The 24,348-nt window shown below is 37.6% G+C and overlaps 1 protein-coding gene across 4 annotated transcripts in view; it reads right to left on the bottom strand.

Moving 5' to 3' along the window:
- The window catches only part of CCSER2 (coiled-coil serine rich protein 2), a 61,385-nt gene that overhangs the window by 10,389 nt on the left and 26,648 nt on the right, over positions 1 to 24,348 (bottom strand). For 2 of the 4 annotated variants that reach the window (XM_039719582.1, XM_039719581.1), the window contains exons 4-10: positions 23,675 to 23,765; positions 20,563 to 20,725; positions 19,778 to 19,940; positions 13,987 to 14,070; positions 13,147 to 13,233; positions 11,578 to 11,676; positions 3,346 to 3,430 (exon numbers count right to left, since the gene is read on the bottom strand). In XM_039719582.1, coding sequence (XP_039575516.1) covers positions 3,346 to 3,430; positions 11,578 to 11,676; positions 13,147 to 13,233; positions 13,987 to 14,070; positions 19,778 to 19,940; positions 20,563 to 20,725; positions 23,675 to 23,765 — 772 coding nt within the window. The remainder of the gene's footprint in view (positions 1 to 3,345; positions 3,431 to 11,577; positions 11,677 to 13,146; positions 13,234 to 13,986; positions 14,071 to 19,777; positions 19,941 to 20,562; positions 20,726 to 23,674; positions 23,766 to 24,348) is intronic. The other 2 variants (XM_039719579.1, XM_039719580.1) reach the window with 1 other exon arrangement.

The raw sequence follows: 24,348 nt of genomic DNA on the forward strand, positions 1-24,348 counted from the left end.
TTTTAATAATTTGTCAAGAAAGGAGTTTTTCCTAAAAGACTCTTCTTTATATAGTTGAACACTCTTGGAGCAAAAAATAATTACATAAAAAAGGCAGTAATGTAATGATTCCAGGATGTTTTTAATAATTTGTCACAGAACTTCCCAGCTAATGCTCTAGAGCAACTTGTTTCTGCTAACACAAATACTCTGTACACCCTACAAAGCTCTAGCGGTCCATAAAGCTTTGGAAACATTTCAGCAACATGTCTTTGTTTAAAAGAAAATGCATGAAAAAGCACAGCCTGGATCTGATTTATTGTCACTGGGCACAGAGCAGCTTTCTTCCTGGTGATAACAAGCTGTGTGTCACCTGCTAGAATTGCTTAGATTATCTCTGTCTGTAATACTTACATACAAAAAGTCTAAATACTTCTTCCAAGGACATGCACAGTAAGAGGAGATGTAACAACTGCAATGCTTGAATAACAAAGTGGTTTTGATCAGCATTTCTGTGTGGAAAAGCATTTGGGGTGAGGGGCCTAGAGAAGGTGGTGTAATATTCTTGTATTACAACACAAACTCACGATTGCTTCCTTACCAATGTGTATTCTAAATCTTTATTTCCTGGTTCATTTGAAGAGCACAAACGGAAAGGGTTTAACAGTATTGAAAAAAGTTTGAGATGTCATCAAAGTATATCCCATGATCACAAGAAAAATAAATGACCCTTACACAGGAGTTTAGTTCAAGACATGTGGGAATTACAGGACCAAAACAATTTGGTTTTTATTCCTAAAATGACAAAATTAATGTACTGTTATCAAAGTATTTATGAAATGCAAAATGCTGAATTGTTTCCAAGGCTGGTGAAAAAACAAGAAATTAATAAATGTGGAAGCATTAAAAATTAATTGTCATTAAAAGTGAAAAACATACATCCAGTGCTGAAGTGTGTTGAAGTGCACTGATATGCTAAGGCAAGTTCAGCAGCAGGTGTGCTGACATTGTGACTGGTGTTTAGAGAGCCATAAACCTACACTAGTGTAATATTGCCTAGCAGGGATATATTTCTGTCCTGTACAGCAGGAGGGAAATTTTATTTAGTTGTTTACACACTGTAATGTGAACAGTGTACAGATTTACATCCTCCTAATGTACAGTGCCTGTAAGTGATCTATGTGTCCATCACCCATCAATAGCACAGTGAAGAAATCTGCAGAATTCACATGCAGAGATGATAATTTAGGTTCAGGATCCAGAAGTTAGGAAAGAAATGCTTGACTTCCAAGTCTATGCAGAAAACACAACCAGACAAAGTCTGAAACTACTTCATGTTTCCATCATCCTCTCTGTATTAGTGCAAAAGAACGCTGACATTGGTGTTTCAGGCTGTCCTACATTCAGTGGTGATGCTCAGCTCAGCATTTGACTTAAATATTTGGCATATTTCCCTGTATTTGGCATTTCATACCAGCTCCAAAACCTGAACACTGAAATCACTGAACCAAGTGGGAAAGACGGATACTAGTGACTGTTCCAGTAATGTTCTACTTTACAGAACTGTTCACACAGTGATAAATCATTGATTTTTCAAGAATTTCATTTTAAATGTCTAAGGAAACTCCTAATGTATACTTTATTTTTATTCCCAGGATTGGTCTATAGAGTAAACCTAAGGCTTAAAGAAAAAAAGCTAGGAACACTCCATAGTGGAAACTTACTTTCCTAAACAATACATTAGTTATAGTTTAGTTTAGCTAGTCAAGGGCACGTTTTCATTTACTTCACTTCCATTTCTAGCAATTCATTGAATGCAATATATAAGATGCATACTAAAAAATCCAACCTGCTTTAGTAATAAAAGTTTACTACAGAATCCCAAATAAGAGGCCAGCTTTGTTAGTGAGGGATGAAGTAGAGGCTCAGAAAACCAGCAAGATTAGCAAGTAAAGCTTTCTTCAGCTAAGCAGCCACTGTGAATGATGTAACACCAGAGGCTCACGGGGCAGCTGGGACACCATCCTCCCATTCTGACCCTCCAGTCAGTCTCCAAGCCCCAAAACCATAACATTTACATGATCCTCAGATCTAAAACTGATCTTGCAATCAGTCTCTGTGGCTAGGACAGTGAATGACACAGGCTGTGCTACTGCTGGCTCCTCCACTCAGCAACAGAAGGCACAATCATCAGATTTTGGGGTCCTATGTTCATTACACACAGTGTCCCACATCAAACACCACAGAAAAATGAAGCACATCCCTTATTGCACAGAGAAAAGCCCATGAAACAGGCTGTGCATTCCTGATGAGTTGTTTACATGAACATTGTCACAGAAGCGTCAAGAGAGTATTTGAAGCACAGTTTACAAAATATTGGATTTTTTTTCTGGTGATTGATACAAGTAAAGATTATTGCAGTGTGAAATATATGTAAGCTTAGTTTTCCAAGGTGCAGCTTACTCTTCAGGTCTGCATTGGCCCTGGAAATCATGCTTTGTTTCCATCATTTTACTTTACCATTATTTTTCGTCCACATACACTCTTGAGCTTTGCTAGGCAAACACTGTAATTTTGCAAATTACAGTACATTAAAAAATATAACTTTAGCATTATGAAGTAGTTATATTTCTTCAAACACTTATCTGTTCAAAATGCAATACCAAAGCACAAAATAAGACTTACCATTTCTCTATGTCTACGTAAGCATACAGTTTTAAAATCAGCAATTGTCTTTTGTTTTGCAGATCCAAGCCAAGTGAACAAATGCATCTCATATCAGCCCACATTGTAGCTAGCACATAAGGAACGTTAATAAATCATGCAAGTTGTGCAACAGCCACTTCAATGTAAGAGAAGCCTTTTTACAACAAATACCAAGAGATGGAGGGGAAAATAATTAGTTTGAGGGAAGCCATTCTGAAAAGTTAAAACTTTTTGTGAGAGACAATGCAAGTGACACTTTCCCACCAACACTTTTCTGTACAACCACGAGGCGCTGACGTGAATGCGCCCACAGATGCGTGAGCAAACAGAACACACACATGGACAGGAGAGTGCATCACAGCCATGGAAAACAGGGAAATGCAGCAAGCAAAACTGATGTTAAGACAGGACTGGAAACAAGGGCCTACTCGGGTTTGCCTGAAGAACTGCTGAGGTCTATTGGCATTTAATAACTGTTATAAAGCTATGAGTCGTAGCTGCTTGTAGGCTGGCCGAAGGAAGCGGTTTGTTAGGCACAGACTATGGTGGATGCCTGGAGATCTGCCTGAGAGAGGAGGAGACTACGAGATGAACGGTGCGTGCAAAGGGAAGCTTCTACTGGAACACGGTGAGGGAGATGAGTGAGAGGTACAGACTCACTCTGTCTGCGGTGCGGTGGAACACTCCGAGGGATGCCCTGGAATGAGCCCTGCCAGGGAGAGAAGGAGGGAGCAGAATACCCACCCTGTGCAGAAAGAGAGAGGGGGAGAAGTATAATAAAAAAAGAGAACAGGGAAAAACAAGACACCAAAAAGCCACACCATTCTTTTTCTTTTTCCCCCAGAAAGGTATCGTTATATTTCCAGTTGTTCTATTTTGTAAAAGCAAATGTTACATGCTACCAGAGCCCAGATGTCCTAAACTAGTTGGAAATCTTACAAAATACCTCCATTTTTATTCAATATATAAGCACACATTTCTGTCCTCAGTAGTTTTAGGGGAAGAGTACAGAAGCTGAGCTTTTCATAATTATAAATTATGATAAAATTGTATTTACACAGCTTTCAAAAGTGTTTTAGAAATGCCTCACCAAGTAGCAGCTTGCTAAGTTCTAATCTACTGGAAAACCAGTCAATTTTAGTTTACAACAAAAATTTCTAATGCATAGAAACAAATTTTCCAGAAGTCCTGATGCTTTAGAGGCCACTTTACTCCAATTCCATCAGTATTATTTACTGTGGAAGAGAAGAGGTGACAGAGAACTGTTCTCTTTGCACTTTGCTCTTGGAGCTTGAGTCTCCCATTAAAGGATCAGGGAACTGTGCAGATCCATGCAATGCAGGGTTTGCCTGTCAGAGCTCTCCAATCACCAAAAGTGTGACACACTGTGTTTGCTACGTTCTCAAAAGAAGAAAAAGCAATTTTCTTATTACTTTTCCTTTTCCCCACATCCTTACCTTTGCAAATCCAAGCTGCAATTTCCCTCTTAAACAACACAATCTTGATCTCCTATTTCAGCAGGGCAGGTTTAAGTAGTTACAATCCTTTTGCCATCTAAGCAGCTGAAAACTGCTTTTCTAAGTCCTGGAACACTGGCACTACAATAATGACTGCCCCACTACCTCCTGACCAACAGCAACTAACTGTGGCTACCCTGTGAGCCAGCAGGCTGAAGCTACCTGAACAGCACCCACAGCACAGAAAACAGGAACCCAGTCTGCCCCCACCTCCACATTCCCTGCTGCAGACCATACTGCCACAGCTGGACAAATAACAAAGTATTCGATTTCCATTCTTTTAAAACAATGTTAAACATCACATAATTTCTATAAATAAATACTATGCTTTTATTTGTCTTAGGAGAGTTTTAAACACCTCCCTGATCTTCCAGTTATCCTTACCTAATCAGATTTTATCCAGCACTATTCCCAGTTTTAGTACTGCTAAAATGAAACTTAGCACATGCATTTAACCAAGTCTTAGAATCTGCTAGTCAGAACACTTTTCATCTAGAACAGGAAATAAAGAAAAAAGCCTGACAAGACTCCTTTCTTGTTCTTCAGAAGCTGAGATGAAACAATTATTGCAGCAAAATCTAAGGGGAAAAATGAAACAAGTTCTTCAGTCTGATTATCTCTAGATGGAGGTATTGATTACCTAATGGGTTCTTACAGTCCTCCATCAGCAGTCATTAAGATCATTATTTTCAGACAGCTGCATGAAAGTACTGGAGCAGTACCAGCTTCAGTCAAGAAATGGGACAAAATAATATAATGTTGCATCAGCTGAACAGGTACATACACTGGATACACGAATTATCACTCAATGACTGATGAGAAAATTATAAAACACTTTGGATTTTTATAGTGCTGTATAAAACAACACTACATTTTACATGTTTGGTCACATTTCATCCAAAATTGTGTCAGGGTACTGGAACACCAAGAGAAACTCTTTCCATTCCCTAAACATAACCAAATCTTCACATAGTAGAAAGCACATCAACACCAGGCACAAGTCTGATTTTGCAGAGACTCATCTGAGTTGGCAAAGGGCTTTTTTCTTTGAAATTTTTAACACATTAAGAAGGGAGGTGAAAATTTTATATCTCTCCCTTTTACTCTCTGAAAAGAGATTAAAAGAAGCACAAACTATCTGAGCTACATAACAGTTAAGACACTATTGTAAAGGCAATGAAATATTTACATGTCTTGATACGTTCCAGAAATTTTTAAGCATCCATATTAGCACTTCAAAGCCCAGCACTAAGTACAGTCATCTCAGTAATTCTTCATGCTACTCTATCATTGCTCTGACTAGAGAGGCAGATGAAGAAAGTGCAAGTAACTTCCTTGAATCTTTTGCCAGCTGAACTGGTCTCCAGGCATATTTTAATCCCCTTCTCCCAAATGCTGCAGTTGACATTGCTCCATATAGGTGAGTTTTAAATAAATGCCAGATTTCTTTTTTGTAATAAATGAATAAAGAAATAAATAAATATTTTTTTCTAAAAGTACCCCAATGTATAATAATTGTTTAATTGTACAACAAATAAGGTAATAAAATCAACATCAATTGAAAAAGTAAGAATCAGCAGATACAGCACTGGGAATATATTAAGATGAGTGTTATGACTTAAACTGATTATAAAAATTATAAAGGATGTAGCAATCCCACTGATATACCATGTTAAGGTTTAAGTATCTGCAAATATGCCTGGCTTACAAAAAGATTAATTTTCTTTTAATAGTAATTGTTGTACAAAATTCCATCAAATTTACCAAGCTTTGTCCTTTAAACATCAACTCATATTCATCTCCTATTACTCAAATGTGCACCAAGGTTCCCAAGAAATCAAAAGAGGAGGAAAAAAGAAACATACTAAAAACCACATCTCCTCAGATGATACTACATATTCAAAATGCACAGATAATGTGGCAGTTTCCTACTAAAACTAAGAAAGAAAAAAAACCACCTGAACCACCACTTATTTATTACAGTGTCTATAAAACTCATAAGCAAAGAATTCTAGAATTACAAGATGAGAACATGACTTACCTCAACTTCTATTAAAAAAAACCAAACCCAAATAAAAAATATCTGATGGGATTCTTCTGGGTTCTGAAGCAACTTTTTCCTCTAAGACTTTAATTTAGACAGCAATTTGAACAGTCCCTCCCCACAGCTATTATGTGCATCCAGCCCCTACTCTTAAATCCCATTCCTCTTATTTTCCAGATACTGGATTTGTGAAATGGCAAAGGCATCCCCAAAGAGAAGTGAATCAGAACTTTAAAACAACATGAGATTCAGGAGTGGAAAAGTAAGAGCAGCTGAGATAGGGCAGACTACAAACCAGAAGGACAAACGTTCTTCTGAGATGCTGATGAATTATACTATTGCTTTATGTTGTACTAAATGCTTTATGAAGTTTGGACTCTAACTGCACTGGGAAAACCTCGTGGCTCTTTCTTCTTTTAAATGGTACTATGAAGACAAAGGCCAGAGTTTTCCATTGCTAGTTATGAGCAGACTCCAACCTTAGAATGAGAAATCACGTGAATAAAAGCAATTGCTTCTGCCAGAAAAAGAGAAGCAAAGTATTTCTAAGCTATTGCCACACAGTCATTTTAGTCCAACAGCCAGATACTCCAGTTCTTTTCCCAATATGCAAAACTGCTACTGCTTTAACAAGTCTTTTTTGCTGCAGAAACAAATACAAATACATTAAAGATCCCTTTTTTAATCCATACAGCTAGAGCCTCTGAGCACTTCAATGAGAAGGTGATTTTTGCTGCCTCTCACCAAGCACTGCCGGTTGTCTCATACACCCTCAGAGCTCCACATCATGAACAAACCTAGAATGACAGACTTCACTACTGAGGCAAACAAAATGTTTCTGCAGAAGTCTTCTCTTACTGGTCTAGCACCCAGAAAGAGATTATGAATAAGCAGTTCTGAAAGTATTAGATGAAAAACTTCACCAAGCCAGTTTTATGTGCTGGTTGACACAAAACCAACAAGAATTGCTTGTGAAGGGTTCAAGGACCTCCCTTCTGTGTAGTCCCTACATGTCATGCACAGTCACAGCACAAGAGACAGGTGCACAACATGACCACCTAGTCCAGCTATGGTTTTGTTTCACCAAGTACATGTATAAGAACATGAAGCAAACAGCAGAGCACTGGACAGTGACAGAAAACAGAGGCTGGCTGTGAAGATGAACACATACAGTGACTGGACCTCAAAAGCTGCAAGCTTAAATTAATGGTTGTGAAGCTGACACATACAGGATGTTTAAGGCTAAGGAGAAGGAAGATACTAAAACCACAAGGTCAACAATACAGAAAGACAGACAAAGGATTACAGAGCTTCATCAAAACAATTGACATGAAAGGTTTGGAATGACAAAGTAGAACAAAATTCAAAAGGAAGGCAAAGAATATCTCAGCACAAAAGTAGAGAAAAGATTGAGCAAAGAACAAGACCATGCACGTTCCCATGCAAAGTGAGAGGTTCTGTTGTCATTTCAGCAGAGACAAGAATGAACTTGTATGTACATTTAGGCAGCAAAGCTCATCTCATCACTGTGAGCTGTTACCAAGGGGAAATACCCAGCTTTTACTGTGTACACTACCTACTCTTGCAGGGAGTGGAAGAGCAATCAGCAACTAGGAGGAACTGGTCCTCACAGGCCAGAATCTTTTGCAGGTATCTTGGACCAAATTCAGGGCTTTGCAGTTTGCTTCCTCGTCTATTTACTTCTCAGCATCTGCCAACATCCTTCCCAGCCCAAGATCCAAATGATTTACCAACAAAAACTTGACTTCTAACCCCTTTACCCTCAAAGTCTTAAAAACATCAGTATTTACTATTAGAGAAACAATGCTGCAAGTGTGGCAATGGATGCTCACATTTCTCTTTCTTGTAAGCTGTTCATTAACATGAGTTTCTTCGGGTAATTTTTATCGTCTTCAAGGGCTTGGTTATTTTCTTCCATGATAGTAAAATCATAAGACACACTAACTGGAATGAATTCTGTATAAGAGATCTGTAAGAGATCCTTTCAGAAATGTCATGGTCTACCCTGCCAGCAAATACTTATACAAGACTTCATCCCAAGGATGGTTAACCATGAATAAAACACAAACTTAACCTAGAAGTTACCTAAATTTTGAGCATCCTGCCAGGACACTTACAAGAAATACCATGTCACAGACACAGCAGACAGGCAATAGGTAGCTACCTATCAATTTTTAAGAAGTCAAGTTTCCCAAACATTTCTTTCCAGCCCCTAGTTGTTATTACGTGAACACTAAGTTTCAAGGATTAAGTTAAAGTTATATAACTTCCACTAATGTACATATTTACCTTTAAATCTGAAAAAAACCTAAAAGTACTTTGAAAAACTGTGGTCCCTGAAGAGAACAACACCAGACAAGTTTATAATCACATCAGAATGGGCCATTTTCTAGAAATATTTAATAACAAAGAAACTATGTAAACATGACTTTTAACAATGAATATGTTTAGTGATATCCATTTATTTATTTAGTGACAGAACCATGAAGTGATCAGAAATAGCAGCCATTTCAAATGGCCAGCTGAATTGCTGCAATTCACATGGTCTTAAATTCCTAATTGAAATAGCTGCTTTCCACTCTCACTGTTTCCTAGTTCATTAGCATTTATTCTTTATGACACACTGCACTAACAATGTTTATCAGGCACGTTTCAGTATTTAAAGTATTCCTTGGAACACTAAGTCACTGTGTTCTCAGACTGGTACAAACTCCTGAGGAATAAACACATTGTATCAGTTCTGATTTGCATAGAATATAAAGAATTCATAAACAGTCAGATGAATCTTGAAAATTCTGATACCTGAAATACCTAATATCCACCATAATTTAAAATGACTGGCAGGTCAACACTAACAGGAAAAACTGAAATAGTTAAATATTCATCAAAATTGAAAACTATTACACGCTTAAAGAAGCAAAAAGCTAAGCTTCTCAAAGGAACCACTCTGTCATTGCCACGACTTCAATTACAATTTAGTTAAAATAAAAAAAAATGTAAAAAAGCTAATCTATATAAAAAAGCTAGTCTACATAAAACCCGGGTAATTTCATAGACATTAACAATATTTCAAGATTTATACTACATATAGGACCAAGGAACATGATTTTTCTTAGTCTTGATTCTTAGGTCAAGACCATTAATCTAAACTGAACAGGAGTGTTAATAAAGCACAAGAATTTCTTTGAGAGATTTTCGGGATTTGAGTAGTGAGAATACGCTTTACTCAGGTGTCTCCTTCTGTTTATTGTACTCTTACCTCAAGAAAATAAGAGCTGACTGTGTCTCCTTTCTATTGCAAGAGACGTTTTTTGTTATTAGGTTTCAGATCAAAAACTGTTTTATATGCAAGGAAGTATCCAAATGCATGTTAGCAGAAGAAGCATTAAACCAGAAAGTTGAGGTCTGACCATTGGAACAGAAATTCGGCTGCATCAGCCAGACCATTGTCCTCCTTGGAGAAATCCCACATTACAGAGTTCCTGTTTCTCTTGGCTGACAGAAAGCCTGTAACTTATAAATATGCACGTGAAGACATTGAAAAAAACCCAAAAAACATGCCCAAAACATTCTGCCCAAAACTTCCCAGCTATTAAAAGGTCCTGAAAAGCAGCAGAGTTTCAAGATTTGTTAATATTTTATGAATTTTCGTAAGTCCTTTATCAATTTCATGAGAAACTTTGTACATGGATAAAAACACCAAGATGTTCGGATTGTGCATGCAATGATCACGTGCCCAGAAACACGTATGGGTATCATATGCACATATCCACCCACCCAACCACAAATACAGCACAGGCTCCTCTAACTCTTCTTTAAGATACTGTTCCTTAACCCAAACTTCCTCCTGACAAAAAAATATGTCCTTTTCAACAAAACTACAATATAACTTTAAAAAAATATACTGGCCAGCCTGACCCACACCAGACAATTGTGCTGAGTGACTCCTTGTGCTTCAGACAGCAACTCAAATTCCCCATCTTCTCCACTATCTTTGTCTTATCAATTAACACCACAAGCTGCACAAACTAAAATTCCTGTAGTTAGCAACTGACTTCCTATGACTATTAATCTTGACTCTGAAGCCATGTGATAAATGAGCTAGAAAAAAAATGAAGATGGAAACAATAGCCACTAACCTTGTAATGGTATCAGTGCACAAATACATCTCATGAACAGCACACACATGAAATTAAATTGGGAAAAAGAAACAACGCAAGGGCTCAGAAGCTCCAAAGTAAAAGAGGAAACACATGGGATGAACCAAGAGGTTACATGTACATGGGGGAGCAGAGGTGTCAAAGCAAACCAAAAGCTACTTAAGGTTTTAACCTTTTGACAGCCTTTTATGACAGAAAGAAGGAGGTTGGATAACATGGGTAAAGCTGTTTGCCAGTAACTGGTGAACACACAGCATGGTGGCGCTTCTGCCCTAGAGTGCTATGTATTTAATAGAGCAATTTTAGAAGGATAACAGGGTGATTAATCTTTATTACAAGCTTACATCAAGTAACTCAAAGTAGGATAAAAACAAAGAAATAAAAAAAATCAAACCCATTTTTAACCTTTTAATAAAATGTCCTAGGTTTTCTAGCTAGAGCAGTAGCTTTAAGATCCAAATGCTATTTGCTGGTGACTAACAAAAGCTTTATTTAGCAAAGGGGATTTCTTCTTATTATATAATAACAAATATGTTGTCCCTCCCCCATCTTAAATATTCTATTGGTGTTTTATGAAGAATGTAAATTTTACATAGTGGAAACAAATGTGATCCATGCAACAACATATGGGAATGAAGATGTCTTTTGTCAAAGTGATTTTCACACAATTATTTTTTAATTATTAAAGTTATTAAAATGAATTATAAAGAAAAATTAAACAATATTAACTTCTGCTTTTACACTTATGCACCAGAACTTAGAATATACTGTTTATTTTCCTCAACAAATATGAAAACATAAACAATGAAAATTTGACCAGGAAAAAACCCAAAGAGTACTTTGAAGTCAGGATATAAGCAAATCTCTTAAGTATGACTAGAATTGGCTGTAACTTAAATACTGCAAAGGGTGATTATTTAAAGAGAAGATTTCTAGAGTTTAATTAATTATTTTGAAATAAATGTTTGCAATATTTGTTTACATAACAGGGCTACAAAAGAATGCAAGGGTTGCACAGTGGGAAGGACACTACTCACACACAGTACAGAATCTCTTAAACAGGGCTGACTTGTGTGAGAGCCAAGGTTATAGAAGTGGGGAATGAAAGGCAGAAAGAGGCACCCGAGCATGAAGGGCCCACTTTACTCACAGAACTCCTCCTCCAGGAGGTTTGTGTGAATTTATCAGCACACGCACGCACCGCCCCTGGAGGTTTTTGACTGTCCTTCTGGCAGTTACATCTAGTGGCCTTAATCACCCCCAAAAAGAGAAAAACAAACAAGAATTAGTTAGAAATTAACTAAGGGAGCCTCTTGCAAAGTACAGTCAAGGCCCAGTGTTCAAACCTGAAGCATGACTTGACTGTAGACCACAATATGATTAAACTGTAGAAACCTCTATTTACAGCACTGCACAACTGCTGCTTTTCCCAAAGGATACTGTGAAGTTATCCAGAATAAATATTGACTTTTGGAAAGAGTTTTTCCACTTAAATTTCTGAAGCACTGAGTTCTTCAAGTCATCTTTCAGTCATTACAAATATAATTTTTACCCATCTCTACAGCAGAGTTCCTCTGCTGCAGCAGTTACAGGCTACTCCAGCAATCAGGTACACAATTGAGCAGGGAAGGAGAAACTTCCTTCAAGGAATTTTGGCTGATTGTTAAGAGTGAGACTAAGTGTACTCAAAACCCAACACTTACTGCTAAATGCTAACAAACAAGGTAATTTGGTTTGGTATGCTGTGATCTGGAATTCGGCTGTTTAAACAGCAGAGCAAACACCAAATCTTCATCTTTCAGTTTTGTTTTAGAGGGAATGTTCCCAAGCCAGAGAGGGAGAGGATGAAGGCCACAGCTCAGTTTTTCTTCACACACCTACAAAAGCATGTGTTTAACATTTCATTAGAGATTATGGTCACACAAGTACTGTCTCTAGCTATGATAAACATATATGGTGTGCACCTCTTGGCATCTCATCTACCCTGCCTGTAGGATCTTGCTGTGTCTTGAAATGGTTGGAAAATGTGGGGCTGTTTTACAAGAATTGTCACAGTAGGTGAATTTAACAAAACCAAATGCAAAGGTATGCATGGCAAATCTAAACTCAGAACAAGAGCAAAAAGGTAAAAGGCACATGTGACTTTTGCTTGAGGCTTTGTGTTTCCCTGAACCTAATTTATGATGAAGTGACCCACAACTTTTTCCTAGTTGGCAGATTTAATCTGACTATTCAACTTGTTTTGTATTGTTTCCTTAAAAAACAACTAACTTATAATACGACTTTGCTCAGCTTTAAATTTTATGGTGTAATTCTTTATTAAGATAATGGACAGGAGAGGGAGGAAAAAAAAAACAGTAACAAAATCTTTAAGCAGAATGATAGGCCCAATCCTCATTCATTGTAAGTTTAGCCTTATCTTTTCCTCAGTGTTTTTACTGAGCAGCTTCTAGAATTTTATGTTCAAAACTGTTTTGGAAATTAAATACCTTCAACAGCATTATAAACATCCTTGCTTAGTGCCACAAAAAATCATGACCGGATTATGGAATTAAAGATCCCAGGAGCACAACTGGGAACCCAAACCTACCTTTGTTACAGTGAAAGTGCAAGGAAGAAATAGCTAAGGTTTCTCAAAGCCTTCATCAGTACTGCCTATTGAAGTTGCACCCTGCAGTGCACACCTGGGATTTTGCTAAACATTTTAGATTATACTTACAAGCTGCTGCTCGAGTTGGTTGATGGTTTCATCCTTTTTCCTCAGTTCATCTTTAAGCTGCCTGATCTCGTTCAGCAGATCATCCATCTGCAACAGAACAGAGGTTTTGTGTAAGGATGCCTGATCTAAGGAACACCTCTACAGGACATATGAGATGAGACATGCCTGGAGGCATGGCAGTGACACAGCACATGCTCTATTCACACAGAGAGAGGGGTTGCAGGCACACAGGTTAAAGAGTGAAGAAACTTGAGTAAAAGTCCCTTTAAGAGGCCAAATTCAGCTGACCCACTGAACTCCCAGAGTAAGTAAATCAGCTGCATTTTTGAAGTACTAATTCAACTGTTGTGCAAACAAATGACACTATATAGATGAAAAGGCCTAGTCAGCAAATACTACCTACAGTCCTCTCTATCAATTACTGAACTCAAACAAGCATTAGATTTTAAGTGTTCTTCAACTTCATGAAGTATTTATAGCCTTGTTATATTTCCAGTAAGCAATGTTTCCTTCCCATAAATACAGAATTAGTGATCATTGTATAGTGATTTGACAGTAAGAGCCAAGTAATGCTACAAAACATTACCACCACAGAAAACACAACGTTACAAATCTGCAACTATAAAAGATGACCCCATTTATAATATCTATTGTGACTTCTGCCTTTAATACCCATTCTAAAAAAATAATAAACTTGCCACTGACTTTGTGGGACTCACCTAGGTTAGCATTTAAACAAAGAAAGATGCAAGAAGCAGTACTTCATTAACACACAAGCTTTGGGTGTGTTTTCTAAACATAAACAGGTTTTATTCCTTAGAGTCAATCAATGTAATTTACCTTAAAAGCTGACTCAGGTTCTTGTAGTTCTGGACTCGATGGAACTGAGAATGTGATGTCCTGGAGTGACACATTTTCATCATTCTACCAGGGGACAAGGACAAGAATACAAGTTTGAATCACCTGTTTAAACAGCAAGTTTCCTTTTTCCCCCCAACAGGAAAGCAACCCTTGCTGCAGCCTGTGTACAATGCCCAGGTAATGCCCATGCTACAGGCACTTGTATTTCATTTCTATAACTTGACAGAACTTTATATTTCACAGTTTTCTGGTGCTGTTTTGGTTTGGATGCTTTTGGGTTTTTTTTTGTTTCTTGCGCTTTTAAATAAATTGACTGTTAATTTTGAGAACAGTCAAGTTTACACTGTCCAGCACTCAGTTCTCATCAGTTCTCAAGCAGCTGCTTATCCCTTCCAGGCCCATGGCCAGCAAATGAAAGACTGATGAAGCAGCAGTTTACATACCATGTTACAGAGAAGTTCTACCAGAGTGCTTTGAAATAATTTGCACAGTAATAGCATAAAAACACAAACATTAGTTAGTTCAAAACATTTGTAAAATGCTAGAGGAAAAATGCAGCAATGAGACTCCTAGAATTACTTTCAGTTTTACAAATTATTTTTTGCATATTTATATTGTATTTTATATTTATCTTTTATTCCCCAATTAAAAAATTTCACCAACATTTTATTTTAAGCAACGATTCAAACAAACACGCACACTCAGAAGCGAAGGCGCAGATGGTCACAGCTACAACTGTGAAAGAGTCACCATGGGAATGGGAAAAAATACAAAACAAGTCAAACTATTTCAAACAAAAGTAACTCACATGGGTTTTCAAAGCTCTGTACTTCCAATATACCTTTTACTGCTATTAAAATGCAGGGAAGTGGAGCAATAAGACATTCCACAACAGCAGATTAAGACCTGATTGCAAAGAAGGTTAGTATGTCACACACTCCCTGGTGATTTAAATCAGCACTCCAGGCCTGTGGTACACCTGACTCATTCACCAGCAAAGCAGGGACCAAGGTCACCTGCAGCAATTCCCTCACCACTGCTGCAATTACCTCAGTACACATGTAGAGAACACAGCACAACTGGAAAAGAAACAGTTCTAACTCTATCAGTAGGAACTCATGCCTCCGTTTGAACACATGCTAAGATTAATCTATGAAGTCTGTCTTCTTGTGCTTTTTGTTTCTTTCTCATTATACTGGTAAAATGAAACAGGGGAAATCAGCAAAACAGAGTAATCTAATATCTTACAAAAAAAGACATCAGAATTACTGAAAAAATGATAGAATTAGCAAAGAAAATGCATCTGGTTATATGCATATGCTATTTTTGGTAGGCTAGAAATAATACTAAGAAGTATACCAATATGCCAATAATTTGGAACCTTGGGAGAGAACATCTGCTTTAAATATTTTGGTAAAGACACAATAAACTATAAAGGTATCACCACATTGCCCATCACAGCACAACAGGCAATACAGAAAACTGCTACTGCTAACACTTTTACAGTAGCAGAACACATTATTTATTTTGGTGTAATCACTAATCCAGAGCAGTACCAAGTTTATCAGGGTCTAGTGAATTTTTACCAAGGTCTAGGCTTTGATTCCCAATTCCCATCTTTATTCAGTACAAATCACTGATCTGAATAGACTCTTTTGCTAATGAGTAAATAATGAAGCAAGCAGAAGCTGTGTAAAGTGGCCATCAAGCAGAGGGTGCTATTCACCTGCTGCCTGCTTGGCATTCTGAGTGCAGTCTCATCCAGGCCATGTCAATCTCACTGCCACTGTCAAACAGTGTCACAGCGACAATCTGACAGTTAAGCCATGGCTTAAACCTGATCAAATTTGCCAATTTGATTTGCTACTGTTTGTTCATCTCTTTTGGTTCTGTTTCCTTCAAGCACAATTAAGTCACTGAGGTGAAAGTGGCTAGTAAAAAATACTAATTGTAGAGGCGTTTATACAACTTAATGCATGACACAAAATGTATTTTTATTTTGTAACTCTGTTTCTTTCTCAACTTTAGGCTTCTCATAAACAAAGATGAATCTCTCTTGTGGAGTGAATCTCACCAGATGCAAAAAGAAAAGAACACAATGAATATGTATGTCAAAGGTACACAAGTGACTTAGTGATCTAAAGCCTCAGCAAAATGTACTGATGCATTTAACAAATCTGCAGTACATGGTTCACGTTTTCATTCACAGCTCTTCATACAAATGGGCCGTATCTGATAAGCTACAGTGAAGAGCTGTGCTTGAAAAATAGAATTTCATTTCCATTCATGAAAGATAAGTTGAAATGAAACATTTTTTTTTTTTATAAAACCTGCCTCCCACAGAAAAAAGAGCTTCACAGATCTCACAGTTCTGAGACTGCTTCATGTTTCAGTCCTCCCTACAAGAGCAGCAAGTGATGATCTGAGACAAGACAGGGTGGCTGCAAGTCATTGTTGGGTTACTACAGAGGATGGTCAATCCTTGCAAAGATCAAAGGCTCCAGAGCAACAGGAAAACTTTATTTAAAATTGTATTAACACATTAGCCTCCACCTAGAGCAGCAAGTTTTGAAATTGAGGAGGAGAAAGAAACGTTAAGATCAGAAGAAAACTTATTTCTTAATAATCATGCAAATGAAGTACCTTAGTCAACGTTTAAGAGGGATTAACATTTACATGTCAATTATTACTAGAATTAGACTTCCAAAACATTTTCTTCTTACAATCCAAAGTTAGCACTCCAGTTAAGCATTAAAGAGAGAACACTCTCCAGCAGTACACCTCTGTAAATATGGCTGCATTTAGTACAAGAACAAGCCACATTTTTCACTCCATATAGGTTATTTTACATTATATTACTGAGAAGTCAGAGAAGGTTAGACCCACTACTGTGAAAAATTTTTAAGCTCTGTATGAGAGTGACTCCTATTGCTGATTTCACTGTCTGCAGGCACAGGAAGATGGCAGTGAGTGAGGAGTAAGCAGCCAGCATGTGTTACTGCTCACACCGAGCTCAGCCAAGGCTCTGTTACTCCAAGAACTATTTCTTTTTCCAAGCTGAACTGGAAATGCAGCACCAGCCCCAAGTGCTGCAGCTATGTTGCTAGCAATACACCAGCTAATTTATATCCAGTTATGTGAGCTCCAGTCACAGCAATGAATCCAGGACAGCACATTAAGTCTCCCCAGGAATCTGCTAGGTATACATTCATTACGTGCTGTGCTCTACACTAAGTCACACTACAGCTGATGAGATAATTGTATAAAATTGAATTTAATTACTAACTCTTCCTATTTTACTGTAACTGTTCCTCTGGGACCTCGAGCCTAAGCCCTGACTACAGCTCTATTTCTACCTATCCAAATTAAATATTATTGCTGAATGTCGCAACTGGAGAAAGACAACACATACACTTAAATGTGTAATGTTGGTGGAGCTAACAGAAGAACTTCTGCTTCCATAATAAAACTGGGGCTTGAAAGCAATTGACTTTGTACCTTGATTTTTTTTATATTTTGCAAGCTGCTTGTGATCCAGTCCTAGTTCAGAGTTCAGAATGCTAAAGTTCAACTAATTGTTTTCAAAACTGTATTTCTGTTCAAGAAGTAAAGACAAATTGTGGTATTTTTACTCATTCCTGTTAGTATGAAGCACAATGTTTACAGTAAAGGCTTAACACTTTAATGTAATGAAAAAATATTTCATACAAGTTTTCCCAAATTGTTTAGCAAATTAAGGTAGTAAAGGTCTGAAGTTCCCCCTCTGTAGCAGGCTAATTTACTTTTACATTACTATTCATGTTCTTTGATTAAAAGGCAGGATTACACACAGGAGAGTAGAATAAATATTCAGAAGTCCAGTGATGAGTTTTGGAAACGGTGAGTCAAAACAGGGTTCATTTAGGTCAGGAAAATACAGCCAAGTATGCCTGACAAAGTGTGAAGGGAAGAATAATACCTGTTATTATGAAACTCACTGTTACAGGGAAGAAGGATCTAGCATTTGTCAAGACCAGGAGCAAATTTTGACAAACGGACATAAGAGTAACTGCTTCATTCTGTGCATTTAAGTTCTTTAAAAAAAGTTAAGCTGAGCTACTTGATGCAAAGCTTTTATTCTGCAACCTGGCTACTATAAACCAGATCAAGATTTTACACATGATACTCTGCAGGGCCACACATTACTTGGCTATAATGTTCAAGCCTTTACACCATGAACCACACACACAGATCATCCATCAAGCTGCCAAACTGTCCTTGTGTTAAAGGCATTAAAAGTCCTGGGTAAAGGTTCCCTGCCACCTCTGTATTAATGATTGGGGCACAGTTTATGCAGCCCACCACTCAGATATGGGGTTCTAAGAACACACCTTCCCCTTCTGACACTGCATTATTCTTGTTACAATTGTTTTTCACCCTGACAAAATCAGGAATAGATCTCATCACAGGAAGCAAGGGCATTTCTAAAAGGCACAATCACACCCTTGAATTAGCCTCAAGGTTGACTTGCTTTTTGTTTTGTTGTGTTTTGTTTTAGTGCCTTACTTTTAAGGCACAAAGTTATTTTCATTACATTATCCTATTAGGAAAAAACAGCAATGAATTTGGCATTGAAAGACAACATCATACACTTTTCAATGCTAATCTGTGTATGCCTCAAAAGAAAGCCTCATGGACTGTTCTTTATTATGGTAACAAAGAAATTTTTGTAGCTGAAATGCCATACATCTGCTGAGTCATTCAGCAGTTTACCAACTCCCACAACTTTCCAAGTTTTTGAGGTACACTAAAAAAGCTCCTTAAAAGCTTATGACAATTTCATAACACAGGAAGGTTAAATTTGAACACTTCCAATAGAGATGACCCAGCAGGATTTGCTGAGCTTCTTGTCAAAACACAAAGAAAAGATTAAAAGAATGAGGAAAACTTTTGTATTTGTGGGGTTCCCAGATGATGGTAGGAATGATGTATTTGAATTCATGTTTTTAGAAGATTAATTTATTATTTTATGATACTACATTATATTAAAGAATGCTATACTAAAACAATACTAAAGAATACAAAAAGGATGCTTACAGAAGGCTAAAAGATACTCAGGAAAACTCGTGACTCTGGAGAGAGTCCCGACACAGTTTGACCCTGACTGGTCATTAAGTCAAAACAATTCACATGAAACTAATGAAATAATCACCTGTTGGATAAACAATTCCCAACCACATTCCAAGGCAACAAAAACACAAGAAAAACAAATGAAATAATATTGTTTTTCTTTTTCTCTGAGGCTTCTCAGCTTCCCAAGAGAAGAATCCTAAGCAAAGAGATTTTTCTAAAAAATATGATTACCACAGAAAACACAGCCTTAAGAAAAAGCTAATAGCACTGACTTGCTGAATGCAAGTTTGATCAATGGGATCAATTTTAATATTTTAATTTATTTTTAATTCCCAGCTTTTTTGAATCTTATTGGATAAAAGCTGGTTTTCACATACGCTGTTTTTTAAAATTTGATGTTTCCTCAGAGAAGTAAATTTTAATATTGAGTATATATTAAAAAATTTGGTATTTAGAGTGTTTTGCAGTCAGCAAAGTGCTGACAAGGTAGAAAAGGCACTACTGGAGGCAGCAATAAAAGGTATAGTCGCTTTCTGGAACTTTGTAACTCAATGTATAAATGAAACTCCAATATCCTAATAAGGCCAAACAGAACATAAAACCACTTAGGTGCAGTCCCCAGTTTACTTTAGTGCCTTAGTCCCTGTGGAGAGCCCACCTGGTGCAGCAGCCTCTTGAGCCGGAGGAGCTGGGTTTTGACGGCGGTGCAGTCCTGCACCATGTGCCGCAGGGTCATCTCGTCCAGCATCACCGTGTTCTCCGCCAGCGCCCGCGGCGCCGCGCAGCCGCCGCCCGCCCCAGGCTCCAGGTAGTTTGAACCCCTAAAAAAAGCCCAAAACAGAAAATTACACATGACAAACTGGAGCTAGACGGCGGTTGGTCAAAAGGAAAGTGTTATGCAATGCTGGCTGTACTTACATACTGTGGCATACAGCAGAAAATAAATGAATAAATCTGAAAAAGTCAATGCTATCTCACTTAAATACAGAGCTTTCCTGTCCACTCCCAGAGACCCCTCTCAGACTATAAACTACAGTACCCTAAAACCAGTTAGTACAGCAGAATTTCTATCAACTGTCATTCAACCCTGTAAAGACTATAAGGTTACATTTGCTTTACCAACAAATTAAACTGCAAAAAGCTGCCCAAACTTACAAAACGCAAGTAGTAAGACATTGCAATTGTTTTCCATTGAACACATAAGCTATTTGAATCAACTTGTATAATATTGTATCAACATGAGCAACAAGTACTTGGACTGAAAACAGAAGCATAAGTTTTGAAAAGAAATTGTTAGAACCCTCAGTGGTGCTTCCACTCAGACATACAACTATTCTGAAAATGTTGTACTTGTACTCAATATCACTTGAGATCCCTTAATGCCAAAAAGGAATTGCTCACTGGTGGTTTAAATGTTTGTGAGGATATAGAAAAGTGCTTTACCTGTTCAAATCATTTTTACCATGGATATAATGGTCAGTATGGCCAAGATGATAGTGCTCCTGTGCATTCCATCGCTGCTGTGGTGCTCTTTTCCAGAATCCCTCTTGATGCTGTCTTGCATTTCTGTCTTGTCTCTCATAGCGGCTCATATTTTCACATTCCTCTACAGAGAGCATAATGTTAAAAAAAAATCATAAGACTTGTTCCCAGGACCTTGCAAATAAAATATTAACTATGTGGTGGTAACAGATGCAGTGAAAAGTCTGTGGGGTTTGTTTTGGTTTTTTTAACCGATCCTAAACAGTATAAACTTGTTACAAGAATAGCAACCTGTAGCAAAAACAGAAGAATCCAGCTTTAACAGTATTTCCACTTTAAATAAAAATCATTTGGAGGAGATAGAGATTATGGAAGAAAATAGATTTAAAAGTAACAATTTCCTGTCTCTCATTCTTACTGATGGTATCTCCAGGCCTTCAACAAGTTCTAACAACACACAAACACAGAAAGGCAACATGATAAAAAAAAGGCCAGTATTGCATTGCAAAAACAAAACAACTCTGTTACTTAAAATACAGATATACCTCACACTATTCACATGGTTCGGTTTTCAGATTCAGAGACATTTAATCTGTATTTAACTGGACAACCAGCGTGATTTAAAACAAGGAAACCAAATGATCTCTTTAAAACACCAACTTCTGCAAAGCCACAGGAATTCCACAAACGTCTTAAGGGAACAAATGCTAAATTTGGCAACAGCCCGGAAACGACTGAGAGAAAGCCAAAACAACATCTACCCAGGAGTCAGACCAGGCAAAAACAATCCTAAACTGCTATTCTGACACCACACCTCGTCCTTCACTTACCCAAGGAGCTTTCCCTCACATTGTCAGTGGTTTCCTGGGAGCAGCTCCGCTCAAGGGAGCGGTGTTTGCCCCCGAGCCCCGCGGCGCACGGCTCCGAGCAGGCCCTCCTTCCTTTCCTGCTGGGTTCCCAGCCTGCATGGGGCTGGGAGCCAGCCCCGCGTCACCCTCTGATTTACACGGCCCTCCTCGCTCCCTGCATGCCTGTGCAGCTACAAGTGCTGCTATAAATAGTGGCCAAGCAGCATCCCAGGCTCCAAAGTGAAACCAGGAGAGTTTCCTAGGACCTGGAAAGTCTTAAGAGGCTGACGTCAGTGAAGTCGCACATAATTATGGAAAAAGTGTTGGCAAAAAGGGCTGTTAAACATTACTAGAACAAGTACTCATACCTACAATTCAGTTTTTATCACCTAGCAAATAACCAAAAAATTGCATAATAAAATAAACATTCACCTTAACTAACAAGATTTATTTTCCTTTAGCAGTGTCTTTCTACAGCTCATAACACATGAAAATTAATAACAAAATAAGTGCTCAGTAAGTTTACAAGCAATTATGATTTTCAGCTTTGGAAAAGTAAACACTGAGACACTGAGTAAAGACAGGTGGACATTAACCAAGAAGAAGTTTTGTTTTTTCAAGCGGTCATGTCTATAAGGGAAGACCTGGAGGTGGCTTTTGAATTCTTCTTTTCAGATCCTCTTTGAAGAAAACAGAATTTTCAAGATAAGAAGCAGAGATACCCAGTTCATGCCAGGCTAATTTCATAAGGAAACCCAACCTCTAAAAAACCGTCAAAAGTAGCAGTAATTAGTTTTAATGTTTTTGCGGTAACCATTTACCTTTAAAAACATGCCCTTCTAGCAGTTTTCAAATTAATAACTTGTAATGGAATTACTGATGCAAATGCAGTGCATGTTTCATATAAACAAGGAAACTTAGGAGAAATTGATCTACCCTTTAAAATTGTTTCTTTAGCTTTTCCCCAACAGAATTAAATTACTCCTACTGAAAGAATATGCCTTAGGCTTGCACTGTTACCCATTCTGGAAAATGAGTAAAAAAGTAAAAAATTCATACCTGTCAGAGTTGAAAAGTTGCATACTTGCAATGTTGTCAATCATTTCACACAAGCACTTTGAAAAACTCATTCTGAGATTTACAAGATTAAGAACTGCACTTCACACATGCACAGAATTAAAACACGATGTGTCACCATCATCACAGATGGAAAACTGTGCTTTATTTACTGTAAATCTGGCTTCATATCTAACATGCACACAGGAGTCTTCACCCAGATAACTCAGAGGTGCTCTCAAAAACCTCTGAATTTACTTCAGCAAGCAGCTGAATGTCACACAAAACAAGTAAAGGCCTCTTCCTTTCAGTGCCTGTTTGCACTGGCTAGGGCTGACAGTGCTCCACATTCAGTGTTTCTGCATTTGAAGATAGACTGCCCTCCACTGAACTCGCAGGTGAAACTAATACCCATATTCACACAACAGTAGCTCATAATAATAACAATACTCATCAGTCCCATGAGTAGCTCAGGAATAAACAAAGCAAATGCCTCAAACATAAACAAAGCAAATGCCTTTCCAGTCTGAGATTTGACAAAGTGCAGCCGTAATTTCCTTTACCAGGTTCACTCTATCCTGAATTTGTTCTATTTCAGGGGCATCTAGGTACCTCTGCCTTCTCTGTGAAAAGTCTGCCAGCACCCTCAGTGAAAACAAGAGTACATTAAACACAATTTGAAAACACATATCTTAAATTTTACATCTTCTGCTACCCTGACGTGTATGTATATCTATTAGATGTTTTCATTTTGTAGAAGAAAATTATTTATCTCAAAGAATTATGCTGCCATTCAGCAAAGCTGAAAGAAAACACTATCCCAGCATTTCCAAATATAGCTGAATCATGAGACTGAAAGACTAACTTAAAAATTTAAAATTTATTCTATAGAAATAATCCCAAAGAAAAAACTGTATGAAACAAGGTTGCAGTTTTATTCAAGGTAGTACATTTCTATATTCAGATTTTTTCAAATGTAAGAGTTGTATTTGGGAAAACAGAAATATCTCCCAGTATTTCACAAAAGAAAGAGTTGTTACTTTAAAAAAACCACCCCAACTTGAAGAGTGCATGGACTTATTAAGTCAGGAGTCAGAAGAAAGCAACTCAAAAGTCTCTTAAGCCCATGAAGCAGTTTCACAGTGAGACTGCTTGGCTGCCTTACTCACCTTTGTCACGAGGTGGGTCCTCGGGCAGGTCCACATCAAGCATGAGATCATCATCTTCAAGATCACATGAATCAAGATTATTCAAGATATCCTGCAAGAAAGGAAAAGTGAGATACAGCTGGTTCTATGATACTTTATATACCCTAATGTCACAAAAAGCTTTGTAACATTTTTATTGTGCAAACATCCAATGTTACCAGCAGCCTCCTCTACTCAGGGAAGATCAGCCTTATTTCAGACCATGTATACAAACAATACAATATACAATCATCACAGCTCTGCTAGTATGACACAGTAACAGTGCTAGAAGAAACAAAGATGGATTAAAACATTTTTCTGCCTGATGCCTATGGAACACTGCAAAGACTTTTTTATTCATTAATATCCTGCCTCCTCCGCAGCTGAGAGCATTTTGAAACTCAACTACTTTGTTTACCTGGAATTCAAAAACAGCTTTGTGAAGAGATGATGTTAATTCCTTTTATTTCAGCTCTCACATTATCACGAAATCATTGAAAGGAAGTGAGGGAAATCTATGTTATCGTGACTTTTTGGGACAACAAAGCTTCAAACATGCTATTATGAGCACCAAACTCTGCTTCTTTTTGCCTTTCAGATTGTGGTTCATATAAAGCTGTTCCTAAAGGGACTAATAAACCATCACATTGCACAGG

Source organism: Passer montanus, unplaced genomic scaffold (assembly GCF_014805655.1).
Source record: "Passer montanus isolate IOZ18808 unplaced genomic scaffold, ASM1480565v1 scaffold42, whole genome shotgun sequence".
Taxonomy (NCBI): domain Eukaryota; kingdom Metazoa; phylum Chordata; class Aves; order Passeriformes; family Passeridae; genus Passer; species Passer montanus.